The sequence below is a fragment of the Anomaloglossus baeobatrachus genome, chromosome 8, assembly GCF_048569485.1.
Source record: "Anomaloglossus baeobatrachus isolate aAnoBae1 chromosome 8, aAnoBae1.hap1, whole genome shotgun sequence".
Classification (NCBI taxonomy): domain Eukaryota; kingdom Metazoa; phylum Chordata; class Amphibia; order Anura; family Aromobatidae; genus Anomaloglossus; species Anomaloglossus baeobatrachus.
In genome coordinates this window covers 134,450,705-134,468,997 of record NC_134360.1, presented here as the reverse complement: position 1 = coordinate 134,468,997, position 18,293 = coordinate 134,450,705, and the positions used below count along the sequence as shown (strand labels likewise).

The window sequence follows — 18,293 nt, the reverse complement described above, 5'->3', positions numbered from 1 at the left end:
CTTTAGGGCTAATCTAATCAGGGTCAGTTTGGGACGGTCCTTGTAAGGGCTGGAGCTAATGGGGCTTGAGGGTTCAGCTAGTTCCTGCCAGGGAGAGAGCTCCTGCCCAGCTATGGACAGCCACCCGATTCATCTATCCTGATGACCCCCTTCTAACTACTGACCTGCACCTACAACTGGGTGAGACCATTCCATTTCTCTATTTATAATTGCATGATGTATAAATGAGCCGGTCATTATAAGCAAGAGGCAATAATTATACCTATATGTTTACTGCCGTGATTATACTCTGAATTAAATCCAAGAAACACCACTGTGATCTTGGATGGATTTTTGTTAGATTTCTGTTAGGTTATGGTTGGTAATTGGTGTTTACATGTATGAAAAGCTTGTTTTTTGGGGGATTTAGTAACCCCATACTGTATATTACACTGGTGAGTCCTATTGGGGGGCTTGGTTCCCACTGGAATATATCCTCCCATGACCCTAACCTGACTAATAGGATTATAGGTTGTTGCCCCATTTATCCGGCTCATAGTAGTCATCAATTTACAGTGTCTATGAATCTTGGACACTGATTTGGCGTCGAAGCCCCTCAATGTCCATCTGGTGATTATGGTCTATCATTGACGGACACCACCGGGGGGGCTCCAACGCTATCTTTGTTGGTCCTCTTGGACATGAGTATTGTTTCATTTTTTTGCACAAAAAATTAATTTATAAATTGCAGCACTACGCAATTTTTTTAATAATTCTAATAAAAGTTATGTATTATTCCCTTTCTCACTGCTGATACTTATCTTAATTTTGAGAGGTAATTTGGGAACGGCTTCTCATCACCTGTTTCTATACTGCTGGTATTTATTTTTTTTCATTCTACATTCTAGTATTCTAGAGTGCAAGGGGAGCCAGCATGATCTGAAAGTGGCATGCATCATATAAAAAGTGCAAATTCACAGATTTATTCCAACTGTACTGTAATACACACTGAGATTTTTAGCAAATAATTGATCAATTCTTTGACCCACCCCTGCCACGCCACGGCAAATCTCAATAGGGGGGTCCTACCCTACATTATATATTTCATGTGCCATGCGGCCTCCCAGATAAATTAAAAGCAGATCTATATTGGAGCACACATACCTGTAACCTACCTGTTTACTATGCGCGCATTCCCCACCCATCATCCCGCCCACCTGTCAGGGCTGAGAGATGATGGGCAGAAGGATAGGCGTGCATATGAAATCAGCAGGCCCACGTGGTCACGGCAGGTGCTGGTACAACCTGGTCACACCGCCGATGACCCGCTCCACCGCAGCACCCTCATTCCCCGCAGCCATGCTCTACATTCAGACTACGAGACGCACCACCCACTTTCCCCCAATATTTGGGGGAAAAAAGTGCATCTTATAGTCCGAAAAATACGGTATATATAACCGCTTCCATGTCGCAAAAAGAGGCAACTGCAGTTAAAGGCAGCCCAGGCCCAGCATATGCAGCAGACGCCACACACGCCAGGACAATATCAGAACTGACCTTCACAGTGCCAGACCAGCGACCATAAATAAAGGTGGACCAGACCCAAGTATGGTTCTTAATTAGCAATGTCTGTGGAAAAGGGTGAGGCAGCTCAATGTGAACAACCACCAACAGGAGGAATATATTGCAAACCATGGTCAGGCAAGCATGGCATGGTGGTGGTCAGCCACCAGACTAATGTAGCATAACTACAACCAAACAGAGAAAGGGTAGCCAGCATGATCAATTAATTGCTAAAAATCTCATTTTGTATTATAGTACAGTTGGAATAAATTTGTGGATTTGCACTTTTTATATGATGCATGTCACTCTCAGATTGTGCTGGCTCCCCTTTTCTCAGCATTCTAGAGTGGTATATATAAGGGCTCATAGGTGCTAGCTGCAGTTTATAGAGGACATATCTGGAGACCTGTAGTGGTGCCAGTTTTTATCCTTGTTTTTATGCTATCAAAGTGATAAAAATTCATAGACATACTGTAAAACAATTATGTTTAATCGAAACAAAACAATAACTCAATGGTAGAAAAAAATATAAAACTTGTATATTATCTCTATTAAAATCTTGAAGAGCATGTTTCACTTTCATCGCTCCCTGTAATCTGGCCTAGATTATATTAGACATTGAGACCAGAATTGGTAAAGGTTGTTGTACATGCACAGAAAGTAGAACATGGGCTTAATAAGAGTATAAAGAACATATAATTATGTTTCCATTATATATAACCATTCATCTATGTTAAATACCCAACTTTTTATCGTCAGCCAAACCATAAATACACAGATGGTTGCCCTTACTCTCTGTTTACTGCGAATAACCATAAATTAATTATTTTTCTTCTTGAAATTTTATGGGTATACTGCAAATTCCGTGGTGTCACATGTTGCCAAAGATTGCTTTATCTCAATGCTACATAACAACATAATCAAATTGAAGATATTCCTGTTTCCTTATACAAGATGACATGATTGTTATGGCTTCATATAATTTTTTTCCTTGTTTTAACTTACAGGTGAAGTCTTAAGGATCACTCATACCTCCCGTGGTCTTGATGCTGATGGCTTCCTGATTTTGGATACAGTCGTAAAAGGATATATTCTTCAACTACAATCATCGACTGACATCATGTTAAAAGTAAATATGCAATGTGTATAATTTTTTAAATTTCTCTCAATATTTAGAAAAAACATAGAAATTATGATTAAAATGAAGTGCCTGAAGATGTGTATATTTATGATTTTAGGATTACACAGAGGATTATGTCCAAACAGGTCTTGGACAGATATATGCATACTCAACAAGAATGTTCTACTTGGATGGAGTCAGTGTACCGTATGCGTGGAATCACACCATCAATTATGATCCCAGCCATGGCAAGATGCCTTTCATGGTCGAGATTTTGCAAGTATCTTCCATAGAAACAGATTATAACTCTCTGGATGCAACCCTTGGCTTTGAGATACATGCTTCCATCTCAAAAGGTATGCTTACTACAATGTATGTAGTTGAATTAGGGGTAAACAACTGTGAGGTAAATCCGGAGATATGACGATAAATCATGATACTCAAGTATGTCAGGAAGCCCTCTCCTGGTGTCACCCCCCCTTTCCTTCACACAACTGGTTTAGCAACAAATCCCATGGCCATGTCCTGTGATATGGAAATTAGGTGGCTTTAGGACAATGGACACAGGATGACTCCCTGCCGTCACCCTGTAACAAGAGTTGTATCTCATTAGCAAGGCTATGGAAATAGCCAGACAGAACGACTCCAGTAAAAAATGGTTCATATCTCGCAAGCCATATTTCCGATAAATATGGCAACCATAAAAATGGTGTCTCCGCATGTGGACGATGCCGGCACACCCTTTTTATGGGAGCAGGACATTGGGAAATGCCCCAGGCGTGATATCAGCCAATGGGGAACTGGCAGACAGGTCATGAGTCCCCTCGTTCTGTAGCTAAATTCATAACTGTCACAATGAGAGCATTGGCGTCTGCCTACGCCGCTCCCAGGCAAAGTTATGGCCAATATCCCCTTTGCTGGATAATTCTGATCCATGCAGGGGGAGTGGCAGTGCTTCCCTGTGAGGTCACTAAGGTAGGAGGGGACCTGGATTGCCCAGGTTGATAACCCTACTTCGGCCATTTTCCAGTGTTCTTCTGCTCGGGGGCCTGGTTGGGAAAGACCTGTGAGGGAGTTCCTGGAAACCTGGTCTACAGCGCCCCCCTGTGGCCAGACGCAACAAGGTAACTGCTGGAACTGTGTATGCCTGTTTGTAACCCATGCTTTGATTGTAACTGTACTCTGACATATGTATATTCTGTAGATTCCCTATTGTATATATTGTAGTTTCTAGTGTGCTTTAGGCTGATTAAATTATATAATTAATCTTGGGCTGTTCTGTTATCTCGATCTTGAATCCCACGTCTGTGTGTTCGGCTAATAGTTACCGTAAATCGGTTGGTGGCAGCGAATTGTGCCAAGGATTATTGTGGGGAGGCCAGTGAGATTCGGGGAGATTTTATATATTCCGCCCGCGGAGGTCGGGGGAATATATACCTTACTCTCACCGGGGACCCTTCAATAATCGGCATAAGTAGTATAGCGGCCTCCTTGCTTATGGTCGGGCAATTCCATAATTGGCCTGACTATAAGAGGGGCGCTAGAGAGCGCGTCACGTGCTCTGTCTGTCGGTCGGGAGGTATAGAGGAGGGGTGACCCCCACTTGTTAACCCCCGATTGTGACGTACTGGTAGCCAGCGCGGGGGATTTCTGAGTGACCCCCCCGGTGGTTTGTGACATATTGGTGGCATAGCGGTGGGATCGAGATAATAGTGTGTGTGAGTGTGAGACCCATACTCCCAGACACTAAAGACTGCCTGCAGCAGCTGTGGCTGCTGGGGTCTTCAGACTAGCTCAACACTAGAGTGTCAGAGTGCAGATACTGTAAGGTGTGTGGAGGCATCAGGTGTCAGTTCTGTGTCAGTGACCAAAAGTCTGCAAGAATGGCTGATGGCACCAGGAGCAGAGCTATGCAACTGGCCAATGCTAAGGCAGGAGCCGAAGAGAGGGAGGACGGTGCTGTGGACAGCAATGAGGAGGTTGCCCACGAGTCCTCCAGGAGCTCGACGCCAGAAAACCGTTCTGCCGAGGACATTGCGCAACCTGGCACTGCTGGACAAGATGAGGAGGAGCTCACCCAAGGTTCCTCAACGAGCCAGATGCCAGCCCTCCGCTCTGAAAGGGACAGTGAATCGCCTAGCTCTGCAGCGTGCCGCAGATCACCCCGTGCCATTCCACCGAGCCTGGGAGGCTCGGATAGCCTTCTTCAAATGGCTATGGCCCTTCTCCAGGCTGGAGACCAGAAGGGCTACAAGGAACTCCTGGCAGAGCGCAGGGCAGAGCGGCACGCAGAGCGTGAGGCTGCGGAGCGAGAGCGGCAGGCAGCGCGTGAAGAGCGAGAGCGACAGGCAGACCGTGACTACCAGCTGCAGCTAGCTCAGCTCCGGCCCTCATCAGCCACATGTGACCTTCGAGACACCAAACTTCCAAAGGTCCGTGTTGAGGACTTCCCAGTGCTGGAGAAGGATGGAGACTTGGACTCTTTCTTGACTGCTTTTGAACGGACTTGCTTGCAGCACCATCTGGACAAGGACCAGTGGGCCAAATACCTGACCCCCCGTTTAAGGGGTAAGGCCCTGGATGTCCTTGGGGACTTGCCTGCTGAGGCAGATCAGGGCTACGACACCATCAAGCGGGCCCTGATCCAACAGTACAACCTCACTCCAGAGTCCTACCGCAAGAAGTTCCGGAGCCTACAGAAGGGACCAAAGGACTCCTGGGCTGACCACCGGCGGGCACTTGCCCGAGCTGCCGACCACTGGACCCAAGGCCTGCAGCTTTCCACCGGACCGGAGATCCTGGACTTGTTCATCACGGAGCAACTCTTGTGGAACTGCCCTGAGGATCTCCGCCAGTTCATCCGAGACCAGAAGCCAAAGGGGTCCACGGCTACAGCTGCCCTTGCCGATGACTACACCAACAACCGGGCCCCTGAGGCCAGGAGAGCGGCCACCAGCAGCACCTGGAGAGGGGGTAAGATGAATTCTGCGACTGCCCCACCTGCCCCTAGACTGCAGGGGGTGTCCCCCTCAACTCCCCTCTCCAGGCCCGTGGCGGAACCAAGACGGTGCCACCAGTGCAACCTACCTGGACACTTCAAGGCCATGTGCCCTCAGCGTCCCAAGGCCCCGGCTCCGTCCCCGTCCCAAGGGCCGCCCAAGGTGTATTGTGTGGGTGGGGGTGGTGGTAGGTCCCTGGACAGCTTCCAACCTGTCACCGTCGGCCGGTCTGTGACCATAGGACTGCGAGACAGCGCCTCGGAGGTGACTCTGGTGCGGCCTGAGATGGTGTCCCCCCAAGACTTGATCCCTGGAAAAACCCTCGCTGTCTCCGGGATTGGAGGCATTGACCCGGCGCTGCCTGTTGCCGACATTTATGTGGACTGGGGCACAGGGCGAGGGGTGAGGGAGGTGGGGGTAACTGATCGGATCCCTGCAAACGTGCTACTTGGGACAGATTTGGGGCAGATAACCTCCCAGTTTGGGCCCCAACCAAGGGCTGAACCTTCAGCCCGTACTGACATGCCTCCGGACAATGTTAATGTGTTATCTATGAATGATGTAAGGGAGGAGGGAGTGAACTCTGATATTTCTGCTTGCATAGACACCATAGACACACACTCAGCTGCAGCTGTGACAGGGGAGGGGGTCAGAGAAAGGTGTGACAATGCCTCTACAAGTAACCAGCCTGTGAGCTGGGATCTGTTGCCCTCTGCAGGGATAAGCAGAGAGCAGGGTGCTGCAGGGGGAGGACCAGTGTGTGGGGTGGGGGCTACCACAGCAAATGTGGGGTCCCCAGAGATTTCACAGCGGGGTTCTGTTGCTGCAGGAGGGGAACAGGCAGGTGAGATTGGGGCCGGTCCAGGAGCGGAAGTGCTCCCAGGTAAGATCTCGGTGCATGGTTCCCCCACAACCGGGGTGTCAGGAAGCCAGGTAGGTCTGCCTGAACCGGCGACTTGGTCAGGAACGGAGGAGGAGCAGGCACGACCCACGGTCGCAGCGGCTGTGGCCGCTGTCACCCGCAGTGGGAGTGCTGGAAGCCAAGGGGCCTCCCGGAGGTCCGATAGCTCTTCCCCTTCTGACCAAGTGGCAGCCGAGTCAGGTGGAGGCCAGGACACAGGTCCCGGGGTACTGACTGAAGATGTGACAGTCTCGTCGATTCTGGCCACATCTAGTCAGGGGTTTCAGGCAGCGTTAGAAGCTGACGACAGCCTGAAAGCTCTTAAGGAGCAGGCGGCACAGCCTCCCTCGGACTCGGACCCGGAGCGAGTGGTCTGGGACCAAGGACGGCTGTACCGGGCCACGGTCCAGCAGGGTTCACCGGAGGCGTGGCCCAGGGACCGACAGTTGGTGGTACCCTATCCGTTCCGGACGGAGTTGTTGCGGATCGCACATGAGATTCCGATGGCCGGACACCTAGGGATCGCTAAGACCAAGGCCAGGTTAAACCAGCATTTCTACTGGCCAAAAATGGGGGCCGATGTGGCTGCCTACTGCCGTTCGTGTGAAACCTGTCAGAGAGTGGGGAAGGCGGGGCCACGCCCCAAAGCCCCACTAGTATCTCTGCCAATCATCGATGAGCCTTTCAGGAGGGTGGCTGTGGATCTGGTCGGCCCGCTGGCCATCCCCAGCAGCTCCGGGAAACGCTTCATACTGACGGTAGTGGACTATGCCACCCGGTACCCAGAAGCAGTGGCCTTGTCGTCCATTCGGGCTGACAAGGTGGCCACCGCATTGCTGGAGATTTTCTCCCGAGTGGGTTTTCCCCAGGAAATGCTCACTGACCGGGGGACCCAATTCATGTCCCAGCTGATGGAGGCCCTCTGTAAGCAAGTCCAGGTGCGACATCTGGTGGCCAGCCCGTACCATCCACAGACTAATGGCCTGTGCGAGCGGTTCAATGGCACCTTAAAGCAGATGCTTAAGATGTTGGTCGACTCCCATGGGCGTGACTGGGAGCGGTATCTCCCACACCTGTTATTTGCTTACCGGGAGGTTCCACAGGCCTCAACAGGATTCTCACCGTTTGAGCTCCTGTACGGGCGACGTGTGCGGGGCCCCCTGGCTCTGGTGAAAGAGGCTTGGGAAGGGGATTTGGCCACCCCTGGAGTGTCGGTTATCGAGTATGTCATGCGCTTCCGGGACAAAATGCAGGCCTTGACGCAACTGGTACACGACAATATGGCTCAAGCCCAGGCCGATCAGAAGCGTTGGTACGACCAGAACGCTTGTGAGAGGACCTACCAAGTGGGTCAAGAGGTGTGGGTACTGGTCCCCGTACCACAGGACAAGCTTCAGGCAGCCTGGGAAGGCCCATACCTCGTGTACCAGCAGCTCAACCCTGTAACGTACCTGGTCACCCTGGACCCTGCCCGTGGAAGGCGGAAGCCCTTCCATGTGAACATGATGAAGGCACATCATGAGCGGGAGGCATGTGCGCTCCCCGTGTGCAACCTGCCCGAGGAGGGAGAAGCGGAAACCCTCTTGGATATGCTAGCCCAGGTTAGGGCAGGCGGATCCATTGAGGATGTGGAGGTTGGCCACCAGCTCTTGGAGGACCAACGGTCCCAGCTGTGGGCCACCCTACACCCCTTCCGGGGGTTGTTTACCAACCAGCCCGGAAGGACTGACTTGGCTGTCCATCACGTGGACACTGGGGATCATCCCCCGATCCGGCGTTCAGCATATCGGGTCTCCCTGGAGGTGCAGCAACACATGCGCCAGGAGATTGACGAGATGCTGAAGCTGGGGGTGATCCAGGCATCCAACAGCGCTTGGGCCTCGCCTGTAGTCCTCGTCCCTAAGAAGGACCGAACCACTCGGTTCTGCGTGGACTACAGGGGGCTCAATGCGGTCACGGTCGCCGATGCGTACCCAATGCCACGCATCGATGACCTGCTCGATCAGTTGGCCGGGGCTCAGTACCTGACCATCATGGATCTGAGCCGGGGATATTGGCAGATCCCCCTGACTCGCAAGGCCAGGGAACGCTCTGCCTTTATTACCCCATTTGGACTATACGAGTCCACGGTGATGCCATTCGGGATGAGGAATGCCCCTGCCACTTTCCAGCGGATGGTCAACACCCTGCTCAAGGGACTTGAAGGGTACGCGGCCGCGTACCTAGATGACATTGCCGTCTTCAGTCCCACCTGGGAGGACCACCTAGAGCATCTAGCACAGGTGCTCAGGCGGATCCACCGGGCAGGTTTGACCATCAAGCCGGGAAAGTGTCAGCTGGCCATGAGCGAGGTCCAGTACCTCGGTCACCGGGTAGGTGGGAGAACACTGAAGCCCGAGCCTGAGAAAGTGGAAGCCATCGCATCCTGGCCCACCCCCAGGACCAAGAAGCAGGTGATGTCCTTCTTGGGGACCGCTGGGTACTATAGGAGGTTTGTTCCATGCTATAGTAGCCTGGCAAAGCCCTTGACGGACCTCACCAAGAAGAAGCTGCCCTCTGCAGTCGATTGGACAATGGACTGCGAGACAGCCTTCCGGGCCCTAAAGGACGCCCTGTCCAGCCCGCCCGTGCTACAGGCAGCCGACTTCACGCGGCCGTTTGTAGTACAGACCGACGCCAGTGACTTCGGCCTCGGTGCGGTGCTCAGCCAGGTGGACTCTGCGAGCCAAGAGCACCCAGTCTTGTACCTGAGCAGGAAGCTGTTACCAAGGGAAGTTGCCTATTCCACGATGGAAAAGGAGTGCCTGGCCATAGTGTGGGCCCTGCAGCGTCTGCAACCCTATCTATACGGGCGCCACTTCATCGTGGAGACGGACCACAATCCCCTCAGCTGGTTGCACACCGTCTCTGGGACGAATGGGCGATTGTTGCGATGGAGCCTTGCGCTCCAGCAATACAACTTCACCATTCGCCACAAAAGGGGCCGTGACCACGGTAACGCAGACGGGCTGTCCCGACAAGGAGAGGTCGCGGACGGGCGCACGGGGGAACACCGGAGTGTGCTGCCCCCTAGCGCCCTCAAAAGGGGGGAGGTGTGAGGTAAATCCGGAGATATGACGATAAATCATGATACTCAAGTATGTCAGGAAGCCCTCTCCTGGTGTCACCCCCCCTTTCCTTCACACAACTGGTTTAGCAACAAATCCCATGGCCATGTCCTGTGATATGGAAATTAGGTGGCTTTAGGACAATGGACACAGGATGACTCCCTGCCGTCACCCTGTAACAAGAGTTGTATCTCATTAGCAAGGCTATGGAAATAGCCAGACAGAACGACTCCAGTAAAAAATGGTTCATATCTCGCAAGCCATATTTCCGATAAATATGGCAACCATAAAAATGGTGTCTCCGCATGTGGACGATGCCGGCACACCCTTTTTATGGGAGCAGGACATTGGGAAATGCCCCAGGCGTGATATCAGCCAATGGGGAACTGGCAGACAGGTCATGAGTCCCCTCGTTCTGTAGCTAAATTCATAACTGTCACAATGAGAGCATTGGCGTCTGCCTACGCCGCTCCCAGGCAAAGTTATGGCCAATATCCCCTTTGCTGGATAATTCTGATCCATGCAGGGGGAGTGGCAGTGCTTCCCTGTGAGGTCACTAAGGTAGGAGGGGACCTGGATTGCCCAGGTTGATAACCCTACTTCGGCCATTTTCCAGTGTTCTTCTGCTCGGGGGCCTGGTTGGGAAAGACCTGTGAGGGAGTTCCTGGAAACCTGGTCTACAGCGCCCCCCTGTGGCCAGACGCAACAAGGTAACTGCTGGAACTGTGTATGCCTGTTTGTAACCCATGCTTTGATTGTAACTGTACTCTGACATATGTATATTCTGTAGATTCCCTATTGTATATATTGTAGTTTCTAGTGTGCTTTAGGCTGATTAAATTATATAATTAATCTTGGGCTGTTCTGTTATCTCGATCTTGAATCCCACGTCTGTGTGTTCGGCTAATAGTTACCGTAAATCGGTTGGTGGCAGCGAATTGTGCCAAGGATTATTGTGGGGAGGCCAGTGAGATTCGGGGAGATTTTATATATTCCGCCCGCGGAGGTCGGGGGAATATATACCTTACTCTCACCGGGGACCCTTCAATAATCGGCATAAGTAGTATAGCGGCCTCCTTGCTTATGGTCGGGCAATTCCATAATTGGCCTGACTATAAGAGGGGCGCTAGAGAGCGCGTCACGTGCTCTGTCTGTCGGTCGGGAGGTATAGAGGAGGGGTGACCCCCACTTGTTACCCCCCGATTGTGACGTACTGGTAGCCAGCGCGGGGGATTTCTGAGTGACCCCCCCGGTGGTTTGTGACAACAACTTTTTGGGAATCTGAAGACAAGGTTTTCAAGGGTTCAATATCTTGGTTTGCTTACTACACAATCAATGGTTATTTAAATGATTCACAGTCTTAAAAATTACAACTGTAACTGTAATACTATTGTATGTACTGAGGATTTCGATTGCGTTAGGGCAATGACAACCAGAGACGAGTTCTTGGTGCAAAAGACGTTTTATAATATGTAACCGCAATATGTGCACAGAACAGAATATACACAATAATAAGTAACCGCAATACGTAAACATAACAAAATATACACAGTAATATGTAACCGCAATATGCACACAGAGCAGTATATACACAGTGGAACATAAACACAGTAAATACCTGCCGGGTTCAGAGCAAAGGGGAATTCCCGGGGCCACACACCGGACTCCCCCAGGGAGACCACCAGGAGCGAAACCCTATACAGGGGCTGTCCGGCAATCACCCCAGAAGGCCTAAATGCGCAGCAGCCGGGACACAAAAAGGGCAACAGATATAGTCCAAAAAATGTTCGTACGTGATGTGAGTCCTAGGGTGGATATGAACGGAAGGGACCGGCAGAAGTGCCGACCAGAGACGGCAGACAGAGTCCGAGCACAGTTGGATGAGAGGTGAAGTCCAGAGCTGGTGTCAGGTGTTTCCACTGGATCCAAACAGCAATCAGGAGATGAGAGCAGCAGGGCAGGAGTACACAGGAAGCAGTATACTCAGGCAACTAGACTAAGCTTAGGGGCGGCTTTTAAACAGATGGACAGGAAGTAGGGCAACAGAACAGAAAACTCCATGTTAACAAAGGGCAAGATCCTTCAAAAGAAAACTGGAAATCCCGGAACTCTGACAGTAACTCTATTAAAGTTCATCCACCTCTTAGTAAAGTTAAACTTGCATACATAGAAATAGCATATACTGTAACTAATAGAGATGAGCAAATCAATTCAATGTGAATTTGAACAATTTGCAAACTGCTTTCCTCTTATCACTTAAAATGGATACTATGATTTTTACAAATTGCAGAAGATTACATTTGTAAGGAGATGGACATTCTGCCCATGTTCACCCTTGAAGACACAAGTACTGTTACAATGTACAATGTGTATTGAGACATGCGTTATTAGTGATTGATTGTATTGTGACCAGCAGTAGGGAGAGTTAGGAATACTTTGCACGTTGCGACATCGCTACTGCGATATCGTCTGGGTCAAATCGAAAGTGACGCACATCTGGCGCCAGTAACGACATCGCAATGTGTAAAGCCTAGATGCACCGATAAACGATCGCAAAAGCATCGAAAATCAGTAATCTGTGTAGTGTCGGACATTTCCATAATTTCGCTGCAGCGACAGGTACGATGTTGTTCCTCGTTCCTGCGGCAGCACACATCGTTGTGTATGAAGCCGCAGGAGCAAGGAACATCTCCTTACCTGCGTCCAGCAGCTATGCGGAAGGAAAGAGGTAGGCGGGATGTTATGTCCCGCTCATCTCCGCCCCTCCGCTTCTATTGGCCGCCTGCCGTGCGACATCGCTATGACGCCGCACGACCCACCCCCTTAGGAAGGAGGCGAGTCGCCGGCCAGAGCGATGTCGCAGGGCAGGTAAGTGCGTGTGAAGCTGCCGTAGCGATAATGTTCGCTACGGCAGCTATCACAAGTTATCGCATGTGCGACGGGGGCAGGTACTATCGCGCTCGGCATCGCTATCATCGGCTAGCGATGTCGCAGCATGCAAAGTACCCCTTAGGGTTAATGTTGGGACCAGCCTAGAGTGGGAGGGCTAAAGTGAAGTGACAGTTTCCTCCCAAGAGGCTTGATAGGGCCCAGCTACAGTAAAAGCGGACCTAAGGTCTTACTAGTGAGCAGAACTTTATGATGTGGGTGTCCCTGAGGTGATTGAAGACTGAGACAGTAACTAGTGTGGTCCTGAGTAGAGAGGAAGGAAAACGGATGCAAGGAATTGAGACTGTGTGGAAATGTTTTGTGTACTGGAGGAAACAAAGCTGTGTACCAGCTATCCTGTACATAATCCTCACCAAGTTATCGTTTAGTAAAAAGTTTATTTTTGAGTTCTAATTGAATTATACTGTGAAAAAAGAGAACAATGCAGAGACTAAATTGATAGTGATATGAAAAATTATAGTAATTCATCACAGTGGTTATGGTGCAACAGGCATTTTAATTGGTATACTTTTTTTTTTTTTTCATTTTTCATGCAAAAGCAGGTCATCAAGATTGCTGAAAACCCCCCACAAACAATACTGCTGGATATTGCCACTGATGTTTTTTTGAAAACCCAGTATAGTTACTATTTTTTGGTTTGTCTTTTTTAGGAAAAAGAAAATTGTGGTTTAAAACAGTGTAAAAATTGAAATTCTAGCTTTTAAACCACCAGGAGCAAACCAGTAACAATGCAGTTACATGACAAAAATCAGCATAACTAATCATATGATAAATTGCTGCAATGCAAACTTAGTTATGAGATAGCCCAGATATAGCAGACAGCTGTAGCTGGTATTCTCAGGCTGAAGAGGCCCATGGTTATTGTGCCCACCCCAGCCTACAAATAGCAGCCTGCAACCGCCCCAGAATTGGAGCATCCATTAGATGCACCAATCCTGGCGCTTAGCTGGATCATGCCGATTGCCCTGGTGCGTGACAGCATAATTTAAGGGGTTAATGACAGAACTGGAATTCTGGAGCAGGTTAAGACACTCAGACAAGATCTGGTCCAGGAATGGCACTGGATCGGATATATGCAAGAAATAAATCTGAAACAGGATGCAAGGAACAGACAACGAGCTAGTAGCCACAAGGCACACTGTCAACAGGAAACAATTTTTGCATGAGAACCTCCCAATAAAGGAGAGGACCTTAAATACCTTGTATTCCCCAGTGATAGGTTGAGGACACATCAGGTGTCACTAGAACCCTGCAATGATAGGCTGGGAACACATGAGGGACTTACCTGCTACTTTCCAGCACTAGGCTGGGAACGCATCAGGTGTGCACAAGCTGCTACTTTAAAAAGTGAGGAGCACAAGGCCAGAAAACCCACATGCAGAGTGAAGGGCCTTGGAGCCGGGAGCCAAGGCAGGCTCAGGAATAAAGGAACAGCTGGGCAAAGGAGCAGCGCAGTGAGTTTGTTGGCGTCCCTGCCAGTTAATGCAGGGAATGCTGACGTTATAATTGAGTACTTTGGTATTAGTGCAGGGAACGCCAGTGTTACATAGTCCTTTGCTATAAAATCAAAATTAGAGAAATTTTTCCCCGCTTCTGAAAAAGAATCAAATTGGTGTATTACATATTTACATATTGCATAACTAATATGGTTGAAAAAAAACAAAAGTACATCATGTTGAGCCAAGGGTTGGAAAGGATAAAAGAATGTGTATATGTTCAACCACAATGCACAACCTGGTCCACTCCAAAAGAGCTAATCTTTCCCACTACACCAATGCCTCCACCTTTTGCCAGTCGTTGCACTGTTTACCTATCCACAATAAAGTACAATATAAACCTATTTCTCACCCACAAAGCTATCCACAGTTCTGGACCATCCTACATCTCCTACCTTATCTCTGTCTATCACCCTATGCTAGCTCTCCATTTAGCAACTGATCTAAGACTAATATCCTCCATAATCCAAATCTCCTACTCACTTCCCCAAGACTATTCTCATTCTCTGCCAATTTTCTTTAATACACTACCAAGGATGATGTAATTAATACCTAGCCCCAACAGTACTTAGACAGAAACTGGCTGATGACTGGTTCATACAGCATTACTTGAAAACCTCTATTTATTATAAATATGGCTGGACAATACACTTTTTACATATTGTGTCCCTCCCCCATTTCTTCTAGATTGTAAGCTGGCAAGCAGGCCCTCCTTCCTCTTGTAACTGAATTATGTGTTACTTTGTAAAGTCTCTATTGTCTGTATTTGTCCCCACTTAACCCCTTTACGACCAAGGACGTAACTGTATGTCCTTGGTCGCCTGCCTACGGTTACCGTAGGTTCCAGCGGCGAGCCCACAGTAATCCCCACACATATCTACTAATCTGATCAGCAGAGATTTGTGGCTAAAGCCTGCTTTACACGTTGCAATTAGTTGTACAATCGCATTTGCGATGTGACACGCCCAGGTTGCATACGGGATCTTATGAGATTGCACGTAGGTCGTTCATTTGCTGTCACACGTGCGTTAGTAGTCTATGTTAAATTGTTAAATATTGTGTGCGATCCTTTAGATCATGTGTTCTGTGACGTATGCATTGGGCACCCTTTTTTTTTATTTATTGACTTGACACGCGTGTGTAATGTGTAGGGATGCGTTTTTACTATGTCATCTGCCATTCAGCTCTGCTACATGGCCGCTGACAGCAGACACAGACAGCCATGTAGCAGAGCTGAATGGCAGATGACAGCAGACACAGACAGAGCCGCACTGTCAGAATGAACTCGGGTGAACTTCACCCGACTTCATTGTCATGCTGCGGCTCTGTCTGTGTCGCGTTCTGATTAGCGGTCACCTGTGAAGGACTCACAGGTGACCGCTAATCTCCTGAGTAACTGAATTGAGCAGCCCTCTCTCATATACTCACCGATCCCCGATCTCCAGCGCGGCGCTGAACGGCATTCCCACTGCTGCGGCGGCTTTTACTGTTTTGAAAAAGCCGGCCGCCCATTAAACAATCTCGTATTCCCTGCTTTCCCCGCCCACCAGCACCTATGATTGGTTACAGTGAGACACGCCCCCACGCTGAGTGACAGGTGTCACACTGCACCCAATCACAGCAGCCGGTGGGCGTGTCTATACTGTGTAGTGAAATAAATAATTAAATAATTTAAAAAAACGGCGTGCGGTTCCCCCCAATTTTAAAACCAGCCAGATAAAGCCATACGGCTGAAGGCTGGTATTCTCAGGATGGGGAGCTCCACGTTATGGGGAGCCCCCCAGCCTAACAATATCAGCCAACAGCCGCCCAGAATTGCCGCATACATTAGATGCGACAGTTCTGGGACTGTACCCGGCTCTTCCCGATTTGCCCTGGTGCGTTGGCAAATCGGGGTAATAAGGAGTTATTGGCAGCCCATAGCTGCCAATAAGTCCTAGATTAATCATGTCAGGCGTCTATGAGACACCTTCCATGATTAATCTGTAAATGACAGTAAATAAACACACACACACCCGAAAAAATCCTTTATTAGAAATAAAAAACACAAACATATACCCTGGTTAACCACTTTAATCAGCCCAAAAAAGCCCTCCATGTCCGGCGGAATCCAGGATGCTCCAGCGTCGCATCCAGCTCTGCTGCATGGAGGTGACCGGAGCTGCAGCAGACACAGCCGCTCCTGCACCTCCACGCAGCAACTGAAGACAGCCGCGTGATCGGCTGAGCTGTCACTGAGGTTACCCGCTGTCACTGGATCCAGCGGTGGCCGCGGGTAACCTCAGTGACAGCTCAGCTGATCGCGCTACTCACCTCAGTTGCTGCGTGGAGGTGAGAGGACCGGCGGTGAGTAGCGCGATCAGCTGAGCTGTCACTGAGGTTACCCGCGGCCACCGCTGGATCCAGTGACAGCGGGTAACCTCAGTGACAGCTCAGCCGATCGCGCGGCTGTCTTCAGTTGCTGTGTGTAGGTGACAGGAGCGGCGGTGTCTGCTGCAGCTCCGGTCACCTCCATGCAGCAGCGCTGGATGCGACGCTGGAGCATCATGGATTCCGCCGGACATGGAGGGCTTCTTTGGGCTGATTAAAGTGGTTAACCAGGGTATATGTTTGTGTTTTTTATTTCTAATAAAGGATTTTTTCGGGTGTGTGTGTGTTTATTTACTGTCATTTACAGATTAATCATGGAAGGTGTCTCATAGACGCCTGACATGATTAATCTAGGACTTATTGGCAGCTATGGGCTGCCAATAACTCCTTATTACCCCGATTTTCCAACGCACCAGGGCAAATCGGGAAGAGCCGGGTACAGTCCCAGAACTGTCGCATCTAATGTATGCGGCAATTCTGGGCGGCTGTTGGCTGATATTGTTAGGCTGGGGGGCTCCCCATAACGTGGAGCTCCCCATCCTGAGAATACCAGCCTTCAGCCGTATGGCTTTATCTGGCTGGTTTTAAAATTGGGGGGACCGCACGCCGTTTTTTTTAATTATTTAATTATTTATTTCACTACACAGTATAGACACGCCCACCGGCTGCTGTGATTGGGTGCAGTGTGACACCTGTCACTCAGCGTGGGGGCATGTCTCACTGTAACCAATCATAACAGAGAGAAATTGTAGAAATGGGTATCTGCACCGCGCCAAAGATCACAAATCAGGATATCAGATTAATGTAGCTTTATTGCATCATAGGTCTACGCATTTCAGGAGCTCTGCCCCCTTCATCAGGACCATAGAAAAGACAACATCATGGGATTTGATGTTGTCTTTTCTATGGTCCTGAGGAAGGGGACAGAGCTCCTGAAACGCGTAGACCTATGATGCAATAAAGCTACATTAATCTGATATCCTGATTTGTGATCTTTGGCGCGGTGCAGATACCCGTTTCTACAATTTCTTTCTGTTATCAGCCTTTGTGTTGCCGCTGCCTTGATCCAGTTCTACGTGCTAATATAGTAGTTGTGGCTTGCACAACTACAGTTGGTGAGTATTATTGCTCCCCATTCCCTTGCCCTGTGCCTATAAGGGTAAAACCCTATTGCGCTTTCTTTTCCACAGCCTTCCATTTTATGTAACCAATCATAAGCGCCGGTGGGCAGGGAAAGCAGGGAATACGAGATTGTTTACTGGGCGGCCGGCTTTTTCAAAACAGTAAAAGCCGCCGGAGCAGTGTGAACGCTGTGCAGCGCCGGGGATCGGGGATCGGTGAGTATATGAGAGAGGGGGATAGACTGACATGGACAGAGAGTGAGGGACAGAGATAGTGACCGACTGACAGAGATTAGTGAATGACAGACATTGTGAGGCGCTTCAGAACGCAGCTTTTCAGCTGCGCTCTGAAGCGGACCTTTTTTAAGCTGCAGTGCAGAGCGCACACCTGCGCACATAGCATCAGACACCAAAATCGTATGAGGGATGTCACACGTTACAATTGACTAGGTTCATACAACAAAACGTTCAATTCTAGACAAAGATACGATGTGTTTGCGATCAACGGTTTTGCGTTCAATCCTGATCGCACGTAGATGTCACACGCAGATACCTTACAAACGATGCCGGATGTGCGTCACTTACAACTTGACCCCAACGACGGATTGTGAAATATATTGAAGTGTGTAAAGCGGGCTTAACAGGTTTAGGTGGATTGGAGATCTACCTGTGCATGTTAACCGCTTAG

General features: G+C 49.5%; 1 protein-coding gene across 1 annotated transcript in view; it reads left to right on the top strand.

The window, feature by feature from the left end:
* The window catches only part of HMCN1 (hemicentin 1), a 921,797-nt gene that overhangs the window by 735,525 nt on the left and 167,979 nt on the right, over nucleotides 1–18,293 (top strand). Inside the window, exons 96-97 of the mRNA XM_075322013.1 lie at nucleotides 2,550–2,671; nucleotides 2,781–3,018. Of these exons, the coding sequence (XP_075178128.1) occupies nucleotides 2,550–2,671; nucleotides 2,781–3,018 (360 nt within the window). The remainder of the gene's footprint in view (nucleotides 1–2,549; nucleotides 2,672–2,780; nucleotides 3,019–18,293) is intronic.